General features: G+C 31.9%; 2 protein-coding genes across 2 annotated transcripts; one reads left to right on the forward strand and one right to left on the reverse strand.

The window, feature by feature from the left end:
- Positions 1-294: 294 nt before the first annotated feature.
- On the forward strand, positions 295-14,896 carry LOTGIDRAFT_51710 (hypothetical protein; the record flags this gene model as incomplete). The annotated part of the gene is made up of 14 exons (XM_009046406.1): positions 295-516; positions 5,449-5,656; positions 6,134-6,247; positions 7,880-7,981; positions 8,428-8,684; positions 8,892-9,149; positions 9,581-9,786; positions 10,501-10,658; positions 11,399-11,552; positions 12,176-12,224; positions 12,706-12,853; positions 13,172-13,258; positions 13,832-14,094; positions 14,702-14,896. Coding segments are annotated over 14 exons (2,421 nt in total), but the record flags the coding sequence as incomplete, so codon positions are not given.
- A 955-nt stretch (positions 14,897-15,851) lies between these two features.
- On the reverse strand, positions 15,852-16,346 carry LOTGIDRAFT_135876 (hypothetical protein; the record flags this gene model as incomplete). Its single annotated transcript, XM_009046407.1, has 1 exon — positions 15,852-16,346. One exon carries the CDS (start codon positions 16,344-16,346, stop codon positions 15,852-15,854), a length of 495 nt encoding a protein of 164 aa, XP_009044655.1.
- Between the last annotated feature and the right edge of the window lie 3,858 nt (positions 16,347-20,204).

The following is a 20,204-nucleotide window of genomic DNA, read 5'->3' on the forward strand; positions in this document are numbered from 1 at the left end:
CAGAAAAGTAGGACGTTAAACTCCATTCATTTCATTTCATATTTGTATAGTTATCTTCAAGATAGACTCCTGGACATGATAGAGAATACAGTTTTATTTCAATTTTGATGAAACTTTGAAAGCGAATCTGTCTTTAACTTTTGAAGACATAAACTATTAAGTATATCTTCTGCCTGCTTCCGTACCAAGCAAGCTATCTTTACCTGATTCTATGTTATTATTTCAGAGAATGTATGTTGAATTGTGGATAGCAGCAGGATGAATGGTGTGGGTACAGAGGAATTTGCCTCCAGATTATTTGATCAGTTTGTCAATGCTGTTACATGTAAATCTGTGTTTAATACCTTCCACGAACTATGTACCGTCCTGGGATTACAACATGTAGATCATCATAACTTCTACAAGTGTCTAAAATCTCGACTAACATCATGGAGAGCCAAGTCAATCTGGGATAAGTTTGATAAACGTGCTGCTCACAGAGATTACAGAGGTGGAGCAGCATGTGCAGATACAAGAGTGAGTATTTTTTATTTTTTATTTTTTAAGGACAGATTATGTTTTAAAATGCTCAATGTGATGCCAAACTGCCAATCAATTTGCACCATTCAAATTTTCAGTCAGACATCTGTGATTCTTGAAAATCCTTAAACTAATCGATTGATGACGCGCTATCGCAAAAGCAGCTCTAATCACATAAGGCCTTACTTTCCAATGTGAATAATTATAGATACACATGGATTTGAAGGCTCAAATTTTGACGATGAGCTGTGAACACTATTACTGATTATGTAAGCTAAAAAAATTCCTGTTTCTAAAAGTTTCATAAAAGACATTGTGCACCAAAGTGTATTTTCCTGTATGATTGGTCAAACAGATAGTGAATGTGCTCCTTTAAAAACGATAAACCATACAAATGGTTCCTTTTAGAGGTTTATTAAGGAAAATGTGTAAAGGAGAGATTATAATTCTTATTATTATTCATGTGAAGTCACTTCCTTTAAATGTGTTCATGGGAATCATTATTTGCAATGTTATATTATTAAAATAAGAAGTATTTTCCTGTTTCTGTTAGATCATAATAGTAAAATTGAAACCTCTAATCATAATAACCAGTTTTGTGGTGATTTTCTGTTTACCTTGAGTTTTGCTTTCTATTATTAGCTTAAGTCAAATCAGTTCAAACAGTGAACTGCAAGGCAGGCAGCTAGCTATACACTTGGTTTGTTTGTTAATTTGTATAACTGAGAGGAAAAAGTAAGAATGGGCAGTCACATGTTTAACATATGCCACAGAAAAAAAATAGAGTAAAAAATGTAATGACAAATAAGATGTCTGACTCAAAATTTGTCATGTGTCGTAGTTTGAACGGAAAAAGATTGTATTTTGGTTATGAAATGTCTAATTTCTACCCCTTCAATAATTTAACAATCTATTTAGTCTAATCAGTTTTAATTGAACAGGCGCGCCATTTTTTTTGTCCAAATATACTAAGTCTCGGAAACGGTACATTTTTAGCTAAGCCAATCAATACTAGTGTTCACAGCTCACCATCAAAATTTGAGCTTCCAGATAAATGTATGTCCAGAATTAACCGTCTTGAAAGTTAAAATGAGGACTCGTCACTTTAAGATACTCTGTGATATATAGAAAAGACAAACATAGAAATAGAGAGTAAAAATCCTAGTTAAAGGAAATTTTCGTACATTTCTAGTACTTCTGAAAACTATTCAAAAATTTTCAAGACTCAAATCAACCCGCAAAATGGCCCATCTGCCCCTTTAAGAAAAACAGTGATAATAACAAAGTGCTTAGATTTAGTGATATTACAACAAACACAGACGTCTGATTGAAAATTAAAATGTTGAATTGATAAAAAGATTTAGAAAATGTCCTTACAATTCCCTGATACTAAAGTAGACTGCTTGTTAGCTTTTTTATAAACTTATTTCACCAATTTTTATTCTAGATGTGCACAAAAATTTCTCATTTGTTATATTCACTTCAGTCAGTAGTATCTTTTTTGTTGATATACAGGTGTTATTATTAGGCTATTTGTTAGTGTCTATTATTAATATCAGTGTTTACAACTTACTATTATTTATTGACACAAGAGATTATAGGATTAAAGGATAATCTGATAAATATGGATTGTTATACTCTATGTTTACTAGGACATGTTCTATGACAATTTAATAGCCTTTGGTCAACAGTATCATTTAAAGGGCTCATCCTGGATAGAAAAAATGTTAAAAATCAGATCTGAAATTTTTTTAATTCTGAATCAATTCACATGTCAACAAGAGATATTTCAATGTTTTCAATGAATTCAACTCTATGTCACATAAAGATACAAGGAAGGGGACAGTATTAGAGCTAGCAAGATAGATCGTTTCAAGAATGGATACATAGTCACATATTTGCTCTATTAGCCAACATTGTGATATGCATCATATATCATAGCGTGACATATCTGGCAATACCAGTACCCATTACCTAGCACTAGTCAGTATGATGTACTATAGCAGTAATGATATTTGCAATTTGTGATTGTGTCATCACCAAACCCACATAAAATTCAAGTTTATATATTTAAATGGCCATCAATGGTGTTGGTAAATTAAGACAATGATTCATGTTGGTTTTATTGATCAAAATTTCACTTTTGGTTGGCAAATTGAAGGTGAATTGACTGCAATTTTGTGACATAAATACGTTGGTCCAGGTGCATTTTCTTCGATTATGTATTGATATGACTGTCACTGTAGTAGTGCAGGCAGTGTATAAATCATGATACAACATGCTACGATACGTGTATCATATCGCAATGTCGTGTATTGATACTTGACAATACCTTTCATTCCATAAAAAAATGGAGATTTTTATATGTTGTTTATGATATGATAATTTTTTTCACTGAAATTTTTAGAAACTTTTTATAAGACAGTGGACGTTAACCATTTCTATCAACTACAATACCAAATATCACAGTCATAAAGTTATAAATTAATATATATAGAAACATTTAATAAGACAGTGGACACTAACCACTTCTATCAACTATATTATCAAATATCATAGTTATAAAGTTATAAATTAATATATATAGAAACATTTAATAAGACAGTGGACACTAACCACTTCTATCAACTATATTACCAAATATCACAGTTATAGAGTTATAAATTAATATATATAGAAACTTTTAATAAGACAGTGGACACTAACCACTTCTATCAACTATATTACCTAATATCATAGTTATAAAGTTATAAATTAATATATATAGAAACATTTAATAAGACAGTGGACACTAACCACTTCTATCAACTATATTACCAAATATCACAGTTATAAAGTTATAAATTAATATATATAGAAACTTTTAATAAGACAGTGGACACTAACCACTTCTATCAACTATATTACCAAATATCACAGTTATAAAGTTATAAATTAATATATATAGAAACATTTAATAAGACAGTGGACACTAACCACTTCTATCAACTATATTATCAAATATCATAGTTATAAAGTTATAAATTAATATATATAGAAACATTTAATAAGACAGTGGACACTAACCACTTCTATCAACTATATTACCAAATATCACAGTTATAAAGTTATAAATTAATATATATAGAAACATTTAATAAGACAGTGGACACTAACCACTTCTATCAACTATATTATCAAATATCACAGTTATAAAGTTATAAATTAATATATATAGAAACATTTAATAAGACAGTGGACACTAACCACTTCTATCAACTATATTACCAAATATCACAGTCATAAAGTTATAAATTAATATATATAGAATCATTTAATAAGACAGTGGACGTTAACCACTTCTATCAACTATATTACCAAATATCATAGTTATAAAGTTATAAATTAATATATATAGAAACTTTTTATAAGACAGTGGACGTAACCACTTCTATCAACTATATTATCAAATATCATAGTTATAAAGTTATAAATTAATATATATATAGAAACTTTTTATAAGACAGTGAACGTAACCACTTCTATCAACTATATTATCAAATATCATAGTTATAAAGTTATAAATTAATATATATATAGAAACTTTTTATAAGACAGTGAACGTAATCACTTCTATCAACTATATTATCAAATATCATAGTTATAAAGTTATAAATTAATATATATATAGAAACTTTTTATAAGACAGTGAACGTAACCACTTCTATCAACTATATTATCAAATATCATAGTTATAAAGTTATAAATTAATATATATAGAAACTTTTAATAAGACAGTGAACACTAACCACTTCTATCAACTATATTACCAAATATCATAGTAATAAAGTTATAAATTAATATATATAGAAACTTTTAATAAGACAGTGGACGTTAACCACTTCTATCAACTATATTACCAAATATCACAGTTATAAAGTTATAAATTAATATATATAGAAACTTTTAATAAGACAGTGGACACTAACCACTTCTATCAACTATATTACCAAATATCATAGTTATAAAGTTATAAATCAATATATATAGAAACTTTTAATAAGACAGTGGACACTAACCACTTCTATCAACTATATTATCAAATATCATAGTTATAAAGTTATAAATTAATATATATAGAAACTTTTAATAAGACAGTGGACACTAACCACTTCTATCAACTATATTATCAAATATCATAGTTATAAAGTTATAAATTAATATATATAGAAACTTTGAAGACAGTGGACACTAACCACTTCTATCAACTATATTACCAAATATAGTTATAAAGTTATAAATTAATATATATAGAAACTTTTAATAAGACAGTGGACACTAACCACTTCTATCAACTATATTACCAAATATCACAGTTATAAAGTTATGAATTAATATATATAGAAACTTTTAATAAGACAGTGGACACTAACCACTTCTATCAACTATATTACCAAATATCACAGTTATAAAGTTATAAATTAATATATATAGAAACTTTTAATAAGACAGTGGACACTAACCACTTCTATCAACTATAATACCAAATATCACAGTTATATAGTTATAAATTAATATATATAGAAACTTTTAATAAGACAGTGGACACTAACCACTTCTATCAACTATATTACCAAATATCATAGTTATAAAGTTATAAATTAATATATATAGAAACTTTTAATAAGACAGTGGACACTAACCACTTCTATCAACTATATTACCAAATATCATAGTTATAAAGTTATAAATTAATATATATAGAAACTTTGAAGATAAAATATTAATTTTCATCCCATTACCATATATCGCGATATGTATCATATTGTGACCCCTGTATCGTATCATAGCATGATTGATGATACACAGCTCTAAACTGTAGTGGTTAAATCTTCATTGCCTCAAATGATCATTGTTACAATTGAAATATATTTCTGTATCTCATTTCAGGTGCTGATTATAGGTGCTGGACCATGTGGTTTAAGAATGGCCATAGAAGCTGCCTTTTTAGGTGCAAAGACTGTGGTGGTAGAAAAGAGAGACCGTTTCTCTAGGAATAATGTTCTACATCTATGGCCATTTCTTATCACCGATCTCAAGAATTTAGGGGCCAAGAAATTCTTTGGAAAGTTTGCTGCTGGGGCCATAGATCATATAAGTAAGTAAAGCAATGAAGCGCTTTGAGTTAGGCCAATGCTGCTTTCCTGGAAAAAATTACCTCATTGAATACTGCAAAGCTTTGTCCATCATTATGAGCTGCATTTGGAAAATGAAATTAAATCAGTGGAGTTTTACGTAAATGGAGACGGGCAACACCATGCAGTGTGCAATGAGGGAAATTTTGCCAGGACTGTGGCATTAGCCTACTCTTTTTGATTTTCAACTGTCCAGGGGTTTTAACGAACACAGCCTGTAGTACATGGGACCTCGGTTTATTGTACCATCTGAATAAACAGATGCTCAATAAGGAGAAAATCAACATGGTCACATAAAAATAACTTTAAGCCACAAAACACTACACTCGTCCTTGAAGCCTAATTTGAGTTGTTCTTACTGCACTTTTTAGCACGAAAATTTAACATTGGGTTGTTAATCAATGAAGGTAAAATTTATATCATTGGTTTTTATTTTACAGGTATACGTCAGTTACAATGTATCTTATTAAAAGTAGCTCTACTATTAGGGGTAGAAGTACATGTTAATGTTGGTTTTTCTTGTTTAATTGAACCTCCTGAAGACCAAACAGATCGTAAGTACTGACTTCACTGTCCAATTAGATTCTAATAGCCTGGAATAGTGCAAAACAATATAATTTATAACTTACAAGTTTAAAACAGAACCTAAAACAACATGTTGTTACTCAGAGTTTTACTCTATGCAATCTTCAGACAACTAACCTTATTTCATCCTACGTCCTTACTGAAGTTAGTAATTTATAACTATTTCAATCTTAATAAAAAAAAGAATGTGAGCCAGCTTCAAATATTATCTTATGCAGAAGAGTAAGATGTAAAACTCCATTCATTTCAAAAATTACTATGTCAAAATGTTCAACATTACATGATTTTTCTAAAAAGTGTTTACTCATTTTGTCCTCATATTTATCAGTCGAGCTACTGAGGAGGTGATCCTTACTGTATGTCCTTCTTTTGGTCATGAATTTATCAAAATACACTTTGGTACACAATGTCTTTTATGAAACTTTATGAAAAGGGATATGATATATTGATTATGTTAATGGGCCATATTAGAGGAGTTGAGTTGAGTCTTGAATATATGTAAATAGTCTTCAGAAGTACTAGAAATGTACCAAAATCTCATAATTCCTTTAAAAAATACTTCGAACTAGGAATTTTACTATTTCTATAATATCTTTTCTATATATACAGCAGTGTCATTTTAACTTTCAAACGCTGATAATTCTGGACACACATTTGAACGCTCAAATTTCAAAGACAAGCTGTGAACACTATTACTGATTGGCTTAGCTAAAAAATATTCTTGTTTCATTGGTCAAGAAAAAAAATGGTGCAGCTGTCCCTTTAATGAACAGATGATTAGTAGAAATAATACTTCCTCATGTTGCAAATTTATTCATAGTTAACAATCCAGCTGTCCTGATATGGATTATATTTCCAAAACATGTCATGATAGATAGATAAGAATATTTGTTTAGTATTTTTATCATGCATCTAGGCTGATACCTCTGCTACTAGTGGACTAGAGTTTCCCTGAGACATACTTCTGAGACATTTAGTCACTTTTTTTCAAATCAGCTGATCTGATGATGTATTAAATATCCAAAGCATGCATTGACAGATAGCAAAGAATATAGGCATTTGTATTTAAACCTCATCATTGAGGTTGTTGCTGGACAAGACCATCTCTGAGGTCATTCTTTTGAGCTTTTCTTTCGAAGTTTATTCAAGTTCTGCTTGCTCGTAGGTAGAAGCACATCATGCTATTCTGCAACTAGGAGGACTTTTTATAGCACACAAATTCATATTTCAAATGGGCAAGTATTGAGTAGCCAAGTTAATTTGAAATGAAATGAATGGAGTTTTACATCCTACACTTTTTTGCACCATGTGTGTTAAGGAAGACAGAAATTTTTCCAGGACAGCAGCATTAGCCTGCTCTTTTTCGATTTCTAACTGTTGAGGGATATTTTAACCTGCACAGTCTGTAGCACACAGGGCCTATCCTATCCTAACGATTAGACGTATTTCCATGTCAGCCTCTCTTACCTGCATCAAGTTGAAAAATCAGGTATCACCTCGACCTATGCCTGAACCTTCAGGTTAGCGAGCTAACGTCTATAACCACTGCAGATCCCCTAGTTAATTGGAGATGCTGATGACAATTATGATATATATTATAGATATAGGATGGAGATGTAAAATAGATCCTGAGAATCATCCAGTATCAGAATATCAATTCGATGTTTTAGTTGGTGCTGATGGTAAACGTAATACTCTTTCTGGTAAGTATCCTAGAAATATTAACTACCATAAACATGAAAAAATATAGTACATAGCAGTTGGTTCACAACAAATATTCCAACTCAAAGCTCATTTGGTGAATTTTTCCAAAAATCCTGACTCATTCCTTGAGCACTACTGTCAAGGCAACACAATTCCAATTTTGAAAGGATTCATTTCATTCTGGCTAAAGATTTTGAATACTAAGGCCCTACAAAAAATTCGAAATGGGTTTGGTACATCAGATTCATGTTGTAAACGAGTGAAACAGATTCGAAAAGCAAGACTAATTTAAAACTATAAATGACGCCATCTTGAATCCCATGGATTCGAAATCCGCTTTCAGATTCAGGCCAAACCGTTGTAAAACGAATGACATGGATTCGGAATCCAGTTTCAGATTGTTTGTAAACGACTAGGGCCTGAGCTGTTCTATTTTTATTTGCAGGTTTTACTCGTAAGGAATTCAGGGGTAAACTAGCCATTGCTATAACAGCTAATTTCATTAACAAGAATACTACAGCTGAAGCTAGTGTTGAAGAGATCAGTGGTGTTGCCTTTATATTCAATCAAAAATTCTTCACTGATTTAAAGGATAAAACTGGTATAGACTTAGAAAATATTGTCTATTATAAAGATGAAACACATTACTTTGTTATGACAGCTAAAAAACAGAGTTTGTTTGCAAAAGGGGTTTTAAAGGAGGTAAGTCTTGCCAGTGAATGCTGTAATATTGTGGTCTTGAAATATCCCCTATAGATTAAGAGTTGCTTCCCTTGGGAGAGCTGTTAAGATAGCCTGCTGAATAAAGATGGTGCATAGAATTATGAGTCCTTTATTCATATTATCTTGCATTTTGAATAACAAGGATCTTTGATTAAGGCATTTTAAATAAATTGGGTTTTTTTTCAGGACTATGCAGACACAATTCAATTACTGTCAAGAGAAAATGTCAACCAAGATGCCTTGATGGCGTATGCTAAAGAAGCTGCTAATGTGTCAACTAATTATCAATTACCAAACTTGGAGTTTGCTGTCAATCATTATGGTCAAGCTGACTTGGCTATGTTTGATTTTACATCAATGTTTGCTGCTGAGAATTCCTCCAGAGTTGTTGAAAAGAATGGTCACAAGTTGTTGATGGGAATAGTTGGTGACAGTCTTTTGGAGGTAAGTTTGGGGTCAAAAGACCTGCTTTCTGATTGAAATGCAGAATAAACATTTGACTAAAATAATTATTTCTAAATATGAGGTTGGATTTGAGTTGGAAAGTGTTCTTAAAGAGGTGGAATTTATGTTGGCTTTTGAAAACATATCCAAAGAGAGTTCCTGAAACTGTGATACCAGACAGTCACATTTGCCTTCTTTATTTAGATATAAGAGACAAGTAAGGACTTTTTGGAACACGAGCATGAGGTCCAAAAATAAAACAGTTTAACAAATTTCTCCAATCAAATTGACAGGACCTCATAGTCAGCTGTTTACACATGTTTGTGCCGATGGAAGTTTCCATTTCTATTATATAAACTTAGGAGATCAGATCCAAAGGTCCCATGTGAAAACAAAATGCTTCAATCAATGTTATCTTTTGTATATTTCAGCCTTTTTGGCCAACTGGATCAGGTTGTGCTAGAGGATTTCTCGGTGCATTTGATACAGCTTGGATGATTAAGAACTGGGCAGCAGGCAAGATGAGACCACTAGAAATATTAGCAGAAAGAGAGAGTATCTTCCAATTATTATCACAAACTACACCAGAAAGTCTTCATAAACTCCACAGTCATTATAGTATTGACCCTAATACCAGGTACGTATTGTAAGGGATTGGCTCCATGGTCCTTGTTTACCAGGAGGTCTGTAAGCTAGAAGCATCCTGTTAGTGATGAAGGTCAGAAAGGTTGAGATCTGTATGTTTAGACAAGACAATGAACTGTGTTCATGTATGCTACTAGCTGTGTACATTCTAAAGGTGCAGGCACACGAGTAGTCTTGGTTTGATAATTGTCTCTGATAGTTTTATCTTCTGCAAAACCATCATCATACAATCAGATTCATTTTCCTTTCAATTGCATGCTCTGCACCTGATTATCAACATGGTGGAAAAACCACTGGAGATTTTTGTCTTCTTTTGTGCCTGTGCCAGTCGTTGAAACTCAAGACAAGACTCTTAATCGGCGACAAAAGTCTCCGACCAAGACCACTTCGTGTGCCCACACTTTAAGAAAAGAAACAACTATATTTTACAAGGATAACAACTAAGGTTCACAGTTAAGGATCCCTTCTACCAGTTGGTCCTTGGCATTGATCTTTGTATGGTATACAGTGATGATCTTTCCTGGATTATCCCTACCCATTTACAGCTGGGTTGACTGGAATTATGAGTGAAGATGATTAAATTGAACACACTATGGCAGTTGTCTATGTAAGGTATACAGTGATGCTCAGTTTGCATGTATAGCTGAGTTATTGTGATCAAGAAACATATTTTGAGCAGTCAAATTGTGAAATTCTTTTATTATAGGTATCCTAACTTAAATACAATACGTATATTAAAACCTAGTCAAGTTAGACATCTGTATGACGGTGGAGATGCTAAGTTATTAGATGAAGAAATTCCTTCCAAGAGGAGAAAGCAAGGTATGGTGTCTTTTAAAACTGAAATGCACATCCATAGCTCCAGTAGAAATTTTGTTAAATTACTACTAGATACTTTGTTCTGGTGCCAAATTAATCTTGACTGGTATTGATTCAATATGGCACCTAGCTCAATATATGCATATATCACAGTAATTCCCAAGGATCTAATATATTGCTTAATTACATATACCATATACATGTATATACCATGCAATTCTTCATGCTGTATGCATTGCACAATTTTCATCATCTGCCTGGTCAAACCCAACCTAAAAATGGAAATGTTAACCAATAAGATGCATAGCATGATTATTTCTGTAAATCTTGATCTTAGAATAGTTTTGAAGAGCTTGTACTTTAAACAAGGACTGACAAAGTTTGTATATCTATGTGCAAGCACCATGACTTAAGTCAGGGACTATATCCAAGTCTATTTTTTTTTTAGAAAAAACGTAATAATAGTCAGGCCACACAAAATAAATAGTCTGTTTTACAGGCCTTTTTTTACAAAAATCGGGGCGAGAGGACAAATTTATTATTTGTTATTTATAAGCGCTTTTTTAGATTTTCATTTCTAATATAAATATTACCACAAATTTACTGACTTTTTATTATTAAGGCAACAATCAGGTATTTTTGGGCCTGTAAAACCGACTATTTATTTTGTATGGCCCCATGAGAAGTCTAAGTTCTTATTTTGTTAACTGCCTGTGGTACAACTGTATAATGTGCTGTTCCAAACTTTTATTATTTGACTTACTTTACCACTGGCTATTTTTCAGATGGTTTGGTTGATCCATATAGTTTATTACGATGGTGTCAGAAGATATTAAACAACAATATATATCGTCATGTTCATATCATAGACTTTACTACATCCTGGAAGAGTGGTCTAGCTCTTTGTGCCCTTATACATGCCTTCAAACCAGACCTTATGTAAGTATCTTTCAATTGAATGATTGCCTATTGTTTGTAGCTCTCTCTGGGATTAAGCATATAATCAGACCACAATTTGGTTCTGTCATAGTTTGTGGAAATTTGTGGCACATGTTATGACTACGAGTGTCTGTGTCCATTCTTATCTGAAATAGAAACATTATATTTTTGGAAACTGCTAACCAAATGAATTGGAATCATTTTAGTTGCACCATCTTTATTTTCACTTTATGCGACAGACTGTTTGTATAAGACATGAAGACTAGCCTTAAAAAAGTATACCAGTCTAATGAAAATTAGACCAAACTTTTGCTCCGTTTTTTGTTTTTATTTGGAATATAGCTACTTCAGTTAAGGTCAAATGACAGCCCTCTTAAACTTTCATCAAATTAACCTTTTTGACCTTACCAGATGAGGTCTGTTTAAACCAATCAAATTTCTACCCTCTGCCATTTTGTGAGGCAGTGTTTATCAAGTTAGGTCAAAAGGTTCAAGAGGGCTGTTGTGAGACCCCAACTTAAGTGGCTATATCAAATATAAATGTTAAAAAAAAGCAGAATGAGAGTAGGTATTTTTTTCTCATTCTGAAATATCTTTTGACTGATTTCTTTCTTTCTTTATAGAAATTTTAACCAGTTATTAGAATCCAATCCATTGCATAATAATCAGTTGGTAAGTTTTAATGTATTGTGATTGAAGTGCCAAATAGTAGAACTTAAAAATCCCTTTGATATTGTTGATTTAGTTTTCACAGCAGGAATCATTGGAAATTCTGCTGTAGCCATGTCAGTTTTTGAAGCATTACTTACATAAACATACTCAAATCATAAACCTGATGTTGAGGCAAAGGATTAGACAATTTTTGATCTCTGATGATTAAATAAGAGCTCTTCATGGATGTATTTGGGACATCAATACTGTCAATTTGCACCATTCAAATTTTCAATCAGACGTCTGTGGTTCATGCAATTCCATGTAAAATAAGTTTTTGATGAAATTGCAGGAATCACAGACATCTGATTGAAAATTGGAATGGTGCAAATTGATACTATCAATGTCACTGATACACATGAACAAATTTAGAAAACCTCTTTACAATCCTGTTGTATTTTGTTATAACTGATGATTAAGTTTAGATATTTAATTGTTTCAGGCATTAACTATAGCTGAGAAAGAATTAGGTATAAATCCTGTTATGTCAGCAGATGATATAGCTAGTAGTGATATACCAGATAGATTAAATATGATGGCTTATTTATCACAATATTACAGAGTTTTTAGAACTGAACCAGTTCCTTTAGGTGAGTTTTTTCATAATCTTTGTGATGGAAACCATATAAAAAAAACCCACTTTTTTCCGTAATTATTTCCACACAAAAGTGGAAAAAGTCATTACACTTCATAAAAAGCTTTAATGCATATCTACAATTGTAATAATTTTTGTCTATTATGCAAATATAGTTTATATGATAAAGAGTTATATCACATGCTCTTTGTCAAATAATTTCTTTATGTTTTATGTGTAAGATTAAGAAACTTTTGCCGAATCTAAAAAAAATCCCAGTCAAATCAAGTAGAATTTATGACATAAAATGAATTTTATGGTTTGTGTATTTCAGCGCCAATTGTACAAACCCGAAGTCTTTCAAAAGATGATAAAAATACTCGCTCACCTAAACATCGTACATCATTCCTACAAAAACTCAGTTCAAAGATTAATAAATCAAAACGGGTTAGTATTGCTATGTGATCAGTTGTGTCATTTGAATTCTTAATTGGCTAGAAAAGGTCAGAAATTGTATTTGCAATATTCGATTTACCATGTCTTAGGACAGCACCAATCAATGTCTGATATTTGGAGCTAATATCATATGACACTTACTTCTGCAGAATAGATAAACCCTGACTTTTAAGTGCCATGTAGTGTTTCGAAATGCCTTGTCCAATAAATGTCACTGGTCACAGTTATTATGATTGTGGATTTTTGAATTAAGTTGAAGAAAAATCTCTGGGACAATGTGGTCCATCAGCAGATTTATCAACCGATTTGTGAACATACCAATTAATCATCAACGCGCTTGAAATCTCCAGAAAGAAATGCAAAATGTGGCAGACAGTGATGAATGGTTTTAGTGAGTCTGGTATGCTTATATTAAATTCCAAAACAGTTTTAAACTTTGAAGATTGACTATATTGGACTGTTTTACCCAGCAGCTGAGTAACAACATGTTGGCTATATCAATTTTATTTTACGATCTCTTTATAGAAAAAAGAAGAAGAGGATAAAACGTTTCATAAAATAACTCACGAAGAAAAGTTAGAGGAACATCAACATATAGAACTCACTAAATATAAAAAACTACCCATGGATGAAATAGCTAATAAATTAACAGTGACCAATAAAGCTAGCACATCCTATACACCATTCTCACAGAAATCAAAAGAAGAAGCTCAAGGGGCTGTCAGTGTCAATGCTATGGCTGAAATACTGGCAGCTAAATTTCGTGGTGATGTACCTGCTCAACCTGTTGTCAAGAGACTGGTAAGTTTAGAATAGTTCTTAAATAGAACTGTTATCAAGTCATTTGTTCACTCAGTTGTTAATAAGTAAGCCTTCAGTAAACTTGAAATTTTTTTTGCTGGAATCCCTTTTCCAAGATCTTACTGGCAGAAAGGATACCAGGAGTTGTTTGTGTATAATATGCTTATATTTTGTTTCCCATAACTCAACTGTTTACCAAATATTTTTATTCTCTCAGAGCAATGTAAAAACAGAACTTTAATTTCATTGAAAATCAGTGGTTTATGAAGTTAATTGTCACTTTAAACAAGATCAATATGAAGTTTATATCCTTGCATAAAATCTCATGAACACCTATTACGATAGAATGATCATTTGCAATCAAAGTTCTGGTTTTTGACTCAACTAAAATCAGTGACTGTTGTTATATGATTTTCATGGTGAATATTGTGGACAATCAAGGAAAAATATAAACATGTGAAATATAGAGAAATAGAAAAAATATTCTCAGTGTTAGAAATATTAAAACATGTTTCATATTCTTTTTAAATATTTCTAGTCACATAGACAAATACATAGTTCCAAAATTGGGAATAGCACCTTCACTTCAATCTATTTGGCATTTCAGAAAGGAACACCAACATTAGCTGCTGCTCAACCAAACAGCGAATTCTGTAAATTCTGTGCTAAACGTGTTTATATTATGGAGAGAATGAGTGCTGAAGGAGTATTCTTTCATCGTGGGTGTTTAAAATGTGATTTCTGTGGTGTTATTTTACGATTAAATAATTATACTGCAGAAAGAGAACCAGACGGTAAGTTTTCTACTTATTATATATTGTGTTTATTGTTTATTTTATAATGTTGCGATTTGATTCAGACATTGCTGTTAACATTCGAAGTAGCGCTCGATTAATGAGTTATGTACGTTCGTGATTCATTGAATCAACCAATAAAATAAGATTGAACAGAGTTCAAAATGCATTCCGCGTGTACCCAAAAAAATATTAGTTTGAGACAGACATGACCTGTTCAGAACTAACCAATCAAGCGCTACCTAAGATTTTGAATGAGTAAAACTATGTTGAACTCTCTGTTTTGATGCTCAGACCAAAGATTTCATCATGGAAGTAGGGAATAATTTCGCCATAATCTACATGATTTATTTTTCAAATTTTCAGTGAAATTTTTCTGTTTCCGTCATGCTATAAGGGAACAAAGATTAGCTGCTAAAAGAAAGAGGCTTATGGAAGATGACATTAAGGTTAGTTTTTCGACTTTTTGTTTTGTAATTAAAACCACAGCTTTAGAACCAAAATGTCTTTGAATCAATTTAAAAATCGGCCATTTTGTTACGCCGCATTGATATTTACTATTACAGGAAAATATTCCTCATGATGTTAACAAGAATCATGGTGACAAGACACCAGGTGATTCCAGATCAAGATCTCTGCTCAAAACACCAGGTATGTGACGCAAATTGATACATTACTTACAAACTTATAATAGAACTACCTTAGAAAGAAAAAGAAAAAATAGAATTTTTCAAGGATCTTGTCTATGAGCTGATACTTGGACAAACCTCTTGTTCTGATTTTCACAGATTGTCTGTACGCATCTACAGGTAATGGAATAATGAGCCAACATGACTGATTCAAGGATACCAGACTCTCATACTTTGACATAACCAAGCAAGTAATGACCATCAAAATAATGATGGTCACAGGTTCTTATCCCAAGAAAGTAATGACCATCAAAATAATGATGGTCACAGGTTCTTATCCCAAGAAGTAATGACCATCAAAATATTGATGGTCACAGGTTCTTATCCCAAGAAAGTAATGACCATCAAAATAAAGATGGTCACAGGTTCTTACCCCAAGAAAGTAATGATCATCAAAATATTGATGGTCACAGGTTCTTACCCCAAGAAAGTAATGATCATCAAAATATTGATGGTCACAGGTTCTTATCCCAAGAAAGTAATGACCATCAAAATAAAGATGGTCACAGGTTCTTACCCCAAGAAAGTAATGATAATCAAAATATTGATGGTCACAGGTTCTTATCCCAAGAAAGTAATGACCATCAAAATAAAGGTGGTCACAGGTTCTTATCCCAAGAAAGTAATGACCATCAAAATAAAGATGGTCACAGGTTCTTACCCCAAGAAAGTAATGATCATCAAAATAATGATGGTCACAGGTTCTTATCCCAAGAAAGTAATGACCATCAAAATAATGATGGTCACAGGTTCTTATCGCTGTTATCATGTGAAAGTGTAGCATATACTGTGTCATCATGTCATCATGTATACTTATTTTAGTATCAACGGGAACAAGAACATAAACTTAATAACATTTCTGTTCTCTGTTATAGATACTGTACTAACTCCATTGAGAATAAATAATATAGATATACTAGATAATGCTAGTAAGACACCAGAGCGTGCTGAGTTTGAAAATACTTTTGATGGTTTAGAAGAAGAATCTGAAGAAGAACAATTTGAACACAATCTTCGTGCGTCACTATCATCTGATACCTTACTAGATGATGAAGATGAAGACAGCAGTAACTCTGACTCAGAGTGAGTATTTATTTTGAAGAATCTAAAAAAGACTATTGCAATCCATTAAAACAAAATTACATTTAAAAATGATTTAGCTATATTTTACTCTTGACCAAACTACTGGCTTTTTTGTGTGGGTTAGATGCAAACAAGATGCATTTGAGTATAACCTCAGTTAATTTTGGGTTCATTTCTTCTGACTTCAGATTCATATTCTGAAGGTGTAGAATTCTGTATATAGGTGTAGGGTTATGACTTTGCAGAGCTGAGTTACTTTAAAGTTGAAAATCTTGATAAAACCTGAAAATGTCCCTTTTTTCAGAAATTAATTGATATAAATATATAAATGGGCCTGTCCTTGATTAATAAAAGTCCAAAATTTTTCTTCACCCTTTACTAAAAAATCAGTTTTTAAAATGAACTGATTATTTTTCTTACAGAGGGTCTCTGTCAGATACAGAGATGGCTAGAATACTTGATGAATGGTATAATAGATATTGTCATTTCATTTGAGATATCTTTGTATGAATTCTGCTTTGAAAAGATTAAAAGACAGTTAATAGTCAAAGAAATTGATTATTTGGACAAAAAATATGAATTAAGAAAGTTGATTGAAAGAAATTTTTGGCCTATTTTTGTGTATCGGGGGCACTTATTGCTACTATTTACACCATTGCCACTTATTATGTGAGGTCTTTGGTTCTTTTACAAAGGTGTGGAAACTTCTGATGGCCTTAATGAAAAAAGATCAATTAAGATGGAATTTATACAAAGATATTTCTACAATTGTTTGTGCAGTCATGAATTGAATTTGTGTTTAGTGTTTGTGTTTATTGTTAAAGCATTTGAATGTTAATTTTATATTTTTTGTTTTGCAATTCATTAGCCATTTGCCACTAATCATCCAGAGGTAAAAATTAAACCTGAAATTTGAAAGATGTTCCTAAATTCCTTTTTCCATGCTTCATTTTGGTTTATGATTTGCTACGTTATATTTATTTTGGGGTGGTAATACTCTTGATTTTGCCATACTTTGGACGAGATTTTTATTAACGGACCCAATTTTTATTTCATCAGATCTGAACTTTTAAGTATTTTTCTCTTATTGGTGATTTTGTAAATTTGTAAATATTGGTAGATTTGGGAGAGACACAACTGTTCCTGAGATAATTAAATTACATTATTTTTTTATCATTGAAAGCTTATATGAAATTTATGTGGCCTGTATAAGAACCTTATTAGATGGATATTTTGTGAAATAGAAACTAGCACTGTTCTGTGTCACATTGATTACTGCAACGATTCTTGAAGTTGTGATTCGATATACTATACGATACTCATCCAACAATATGATTTATAACTATCGCGATTTATTTATTAGATAAGGAAAGAGAAAAAAATAAAAGAAATTTATAAAATTACTAATAAGTTTGTCACTATTCAGAACTTTTAGAAGTAAGAAATTTTAAAAAAAATCTCAATTTTTAAAGTCAGAAATAAATTTTTGCAAATTTTGATGTGAAAATCAGACTTGGAAAATGAAAACATGACACACTTTCTTGTACACATAAGGATTCTGTGTCGTTTGTTATGAAAGGGGGCTAAGAGCCAAATCGTACCAAGTCCAAAATTACCAAACCATAAAACATATTTACATATCACCGTTGGCTTGCATGTATTCAGCACCTGCAAAAACAAGATATATACATCTTCCCATAGAACACTGTTTAACCTGCACTTAAATTATAAGTGTTTATGATTCAGCACTGTTTATTTACACAATGATTATTTGGATTTGTCTTCTGCTTTTAATGGTGCTTAATGATACTTGATTGGATTGCGTATTGTAAATATTTACTAACTTTTCTTTGAGGTGGATTGTTTTTTCAAATTTCCTTGCCCAAAGAAAATAACTATGTTGAGAAATGTGAATGGTCAAATGATTATTAACAATGAGTCAGATGTCTTAAGAATAAGATAGTTTTTCCAGCCTTATCCGTCACTTTTGAGAATGAAAATCAAATGTCTGCAATTTGAGAAAAAAATTGTTAGAGTGAAAAATAGTCCCGGATATCCAGCTTAAAAAAATATATTTAATGTTCAAAAATTATTGTTATTATGGTATTACTTCTACAGGTACAGTAGATGGGAGCCTTATTCTCAAAAAGTTAACTTTAGAGCATTTTAGTGTTCCAGTCATCTAATTGGTCAATCATTAAAATTGAATTTATCTGTTGTTATATTATCCAATAGATTACTGTATTTCTTAAAATTTGTATTTTGTCTTTGTCAAGTTTTGGAGATTAAGGCCCCCATGTATTGGATTTTCTTTCTAAAAAGTAGCTTCATTATATCGTATCCAATCTGTAAAGCAAATCTTTGATCAAAATGAATTATAGATTTAACATTAACATTTTAGGTCTGGTGCAGAAGATGAAGATGTATTATTGGATGTTACAGAAGGCTTGAGTAATCAATCAATCACTTGGGAGGAGGCGTGTCAACTAGCTAAGACATGGTCAACCAGACACTCAACTGAAAATCTTCTGAAAACTACTTCTAAAGATGTAGTGGTAGAAGAAACACCATATACTAAGTTAGAAGAAGATAATGATATGGATGATGAAAGTGATGAAGATGGTGATGATGAAGAAACTGAAGTTGAAGGTAATCTCACTGAGTAATCTCAATTAAATTTTCTATATTTTTACATATGAGGAAATATTTTAACAGTGTTCACAAGGTAAATTTTGAGTCCAAAGTGAATAATTTCATTTCTTTGATAAAGATGTGTCAAACATCCTTTGTCTCGCCACATTAAACCTTTTGGGACCACCAAGTCAGTCTGGTAATCTTTCCCATGAGCCAGTGAACTTATTTTCCCCACACTAATAGTTGTTTGCTCAAGCATTTGGGAATTTTTAATAAGTATCCTATAGCTTCCACTTAACACAGACCAAAAGTTGATCTGGCAGAATAGGTAACAAAGGGTAATTCATTGTAAATTTCAGGACTTTCGCTTTCAGTCCTCAAGGTTTTGACGTTCAGCTCACTCACATCCTCAAATGTCTAACATGACGACCTTTAAATTTCTTTCGTTTCAGATTCTGAGTACGAAAGTGAAGAAGAAACAGAAACTGAAGGAGAAGATGAAGAATCAGAAGTTATAACTAATAAACCAGCTATATCATCCTCCCCAGTCAAATCACCCATCAGTCCTTCAGTCTTAGCTGCCAGAGCAAGTTTCTTCTCTGCTCCACCTGAAGTAGTTCGAATTGATGCCTTCAGTATGTTTAAAAACAAGGAAACCAAGAAAGAGGAGGAAAATGCACAAGCTTTAGTAGTAGAAGAAGCTCAAAAAGCTGCAGAAGTTAAGGAGGTGCAAGTAAAAGAAGCTTTTGATGAAGATGCAGCATCTGATAAAGAAGAGGACAGCAAGTGTCTGCCATCTGAATCCATATCAGAAGACATCAGTACTGATAAGTCTAAGATTACTGTCATGTCTGTTGACGATATGGAAGACACTGATGGTGAGTTGGAAAAAGACTCTGAAGGAGGAGAA

This window comes from Lottia gigantea, assembly GCF_000327385.1.
Source record: "Lottia gigantea unplaced genomic scaffold LOTGIsca_101, whole genome shotgun sequence".
Classification (NCBI taxonomy): domain Eukaryota; kingdom Metazoa; phylum Mollusca; class Gastropoda; family Lottiidae; genus Lottia; species Lottia gigantea.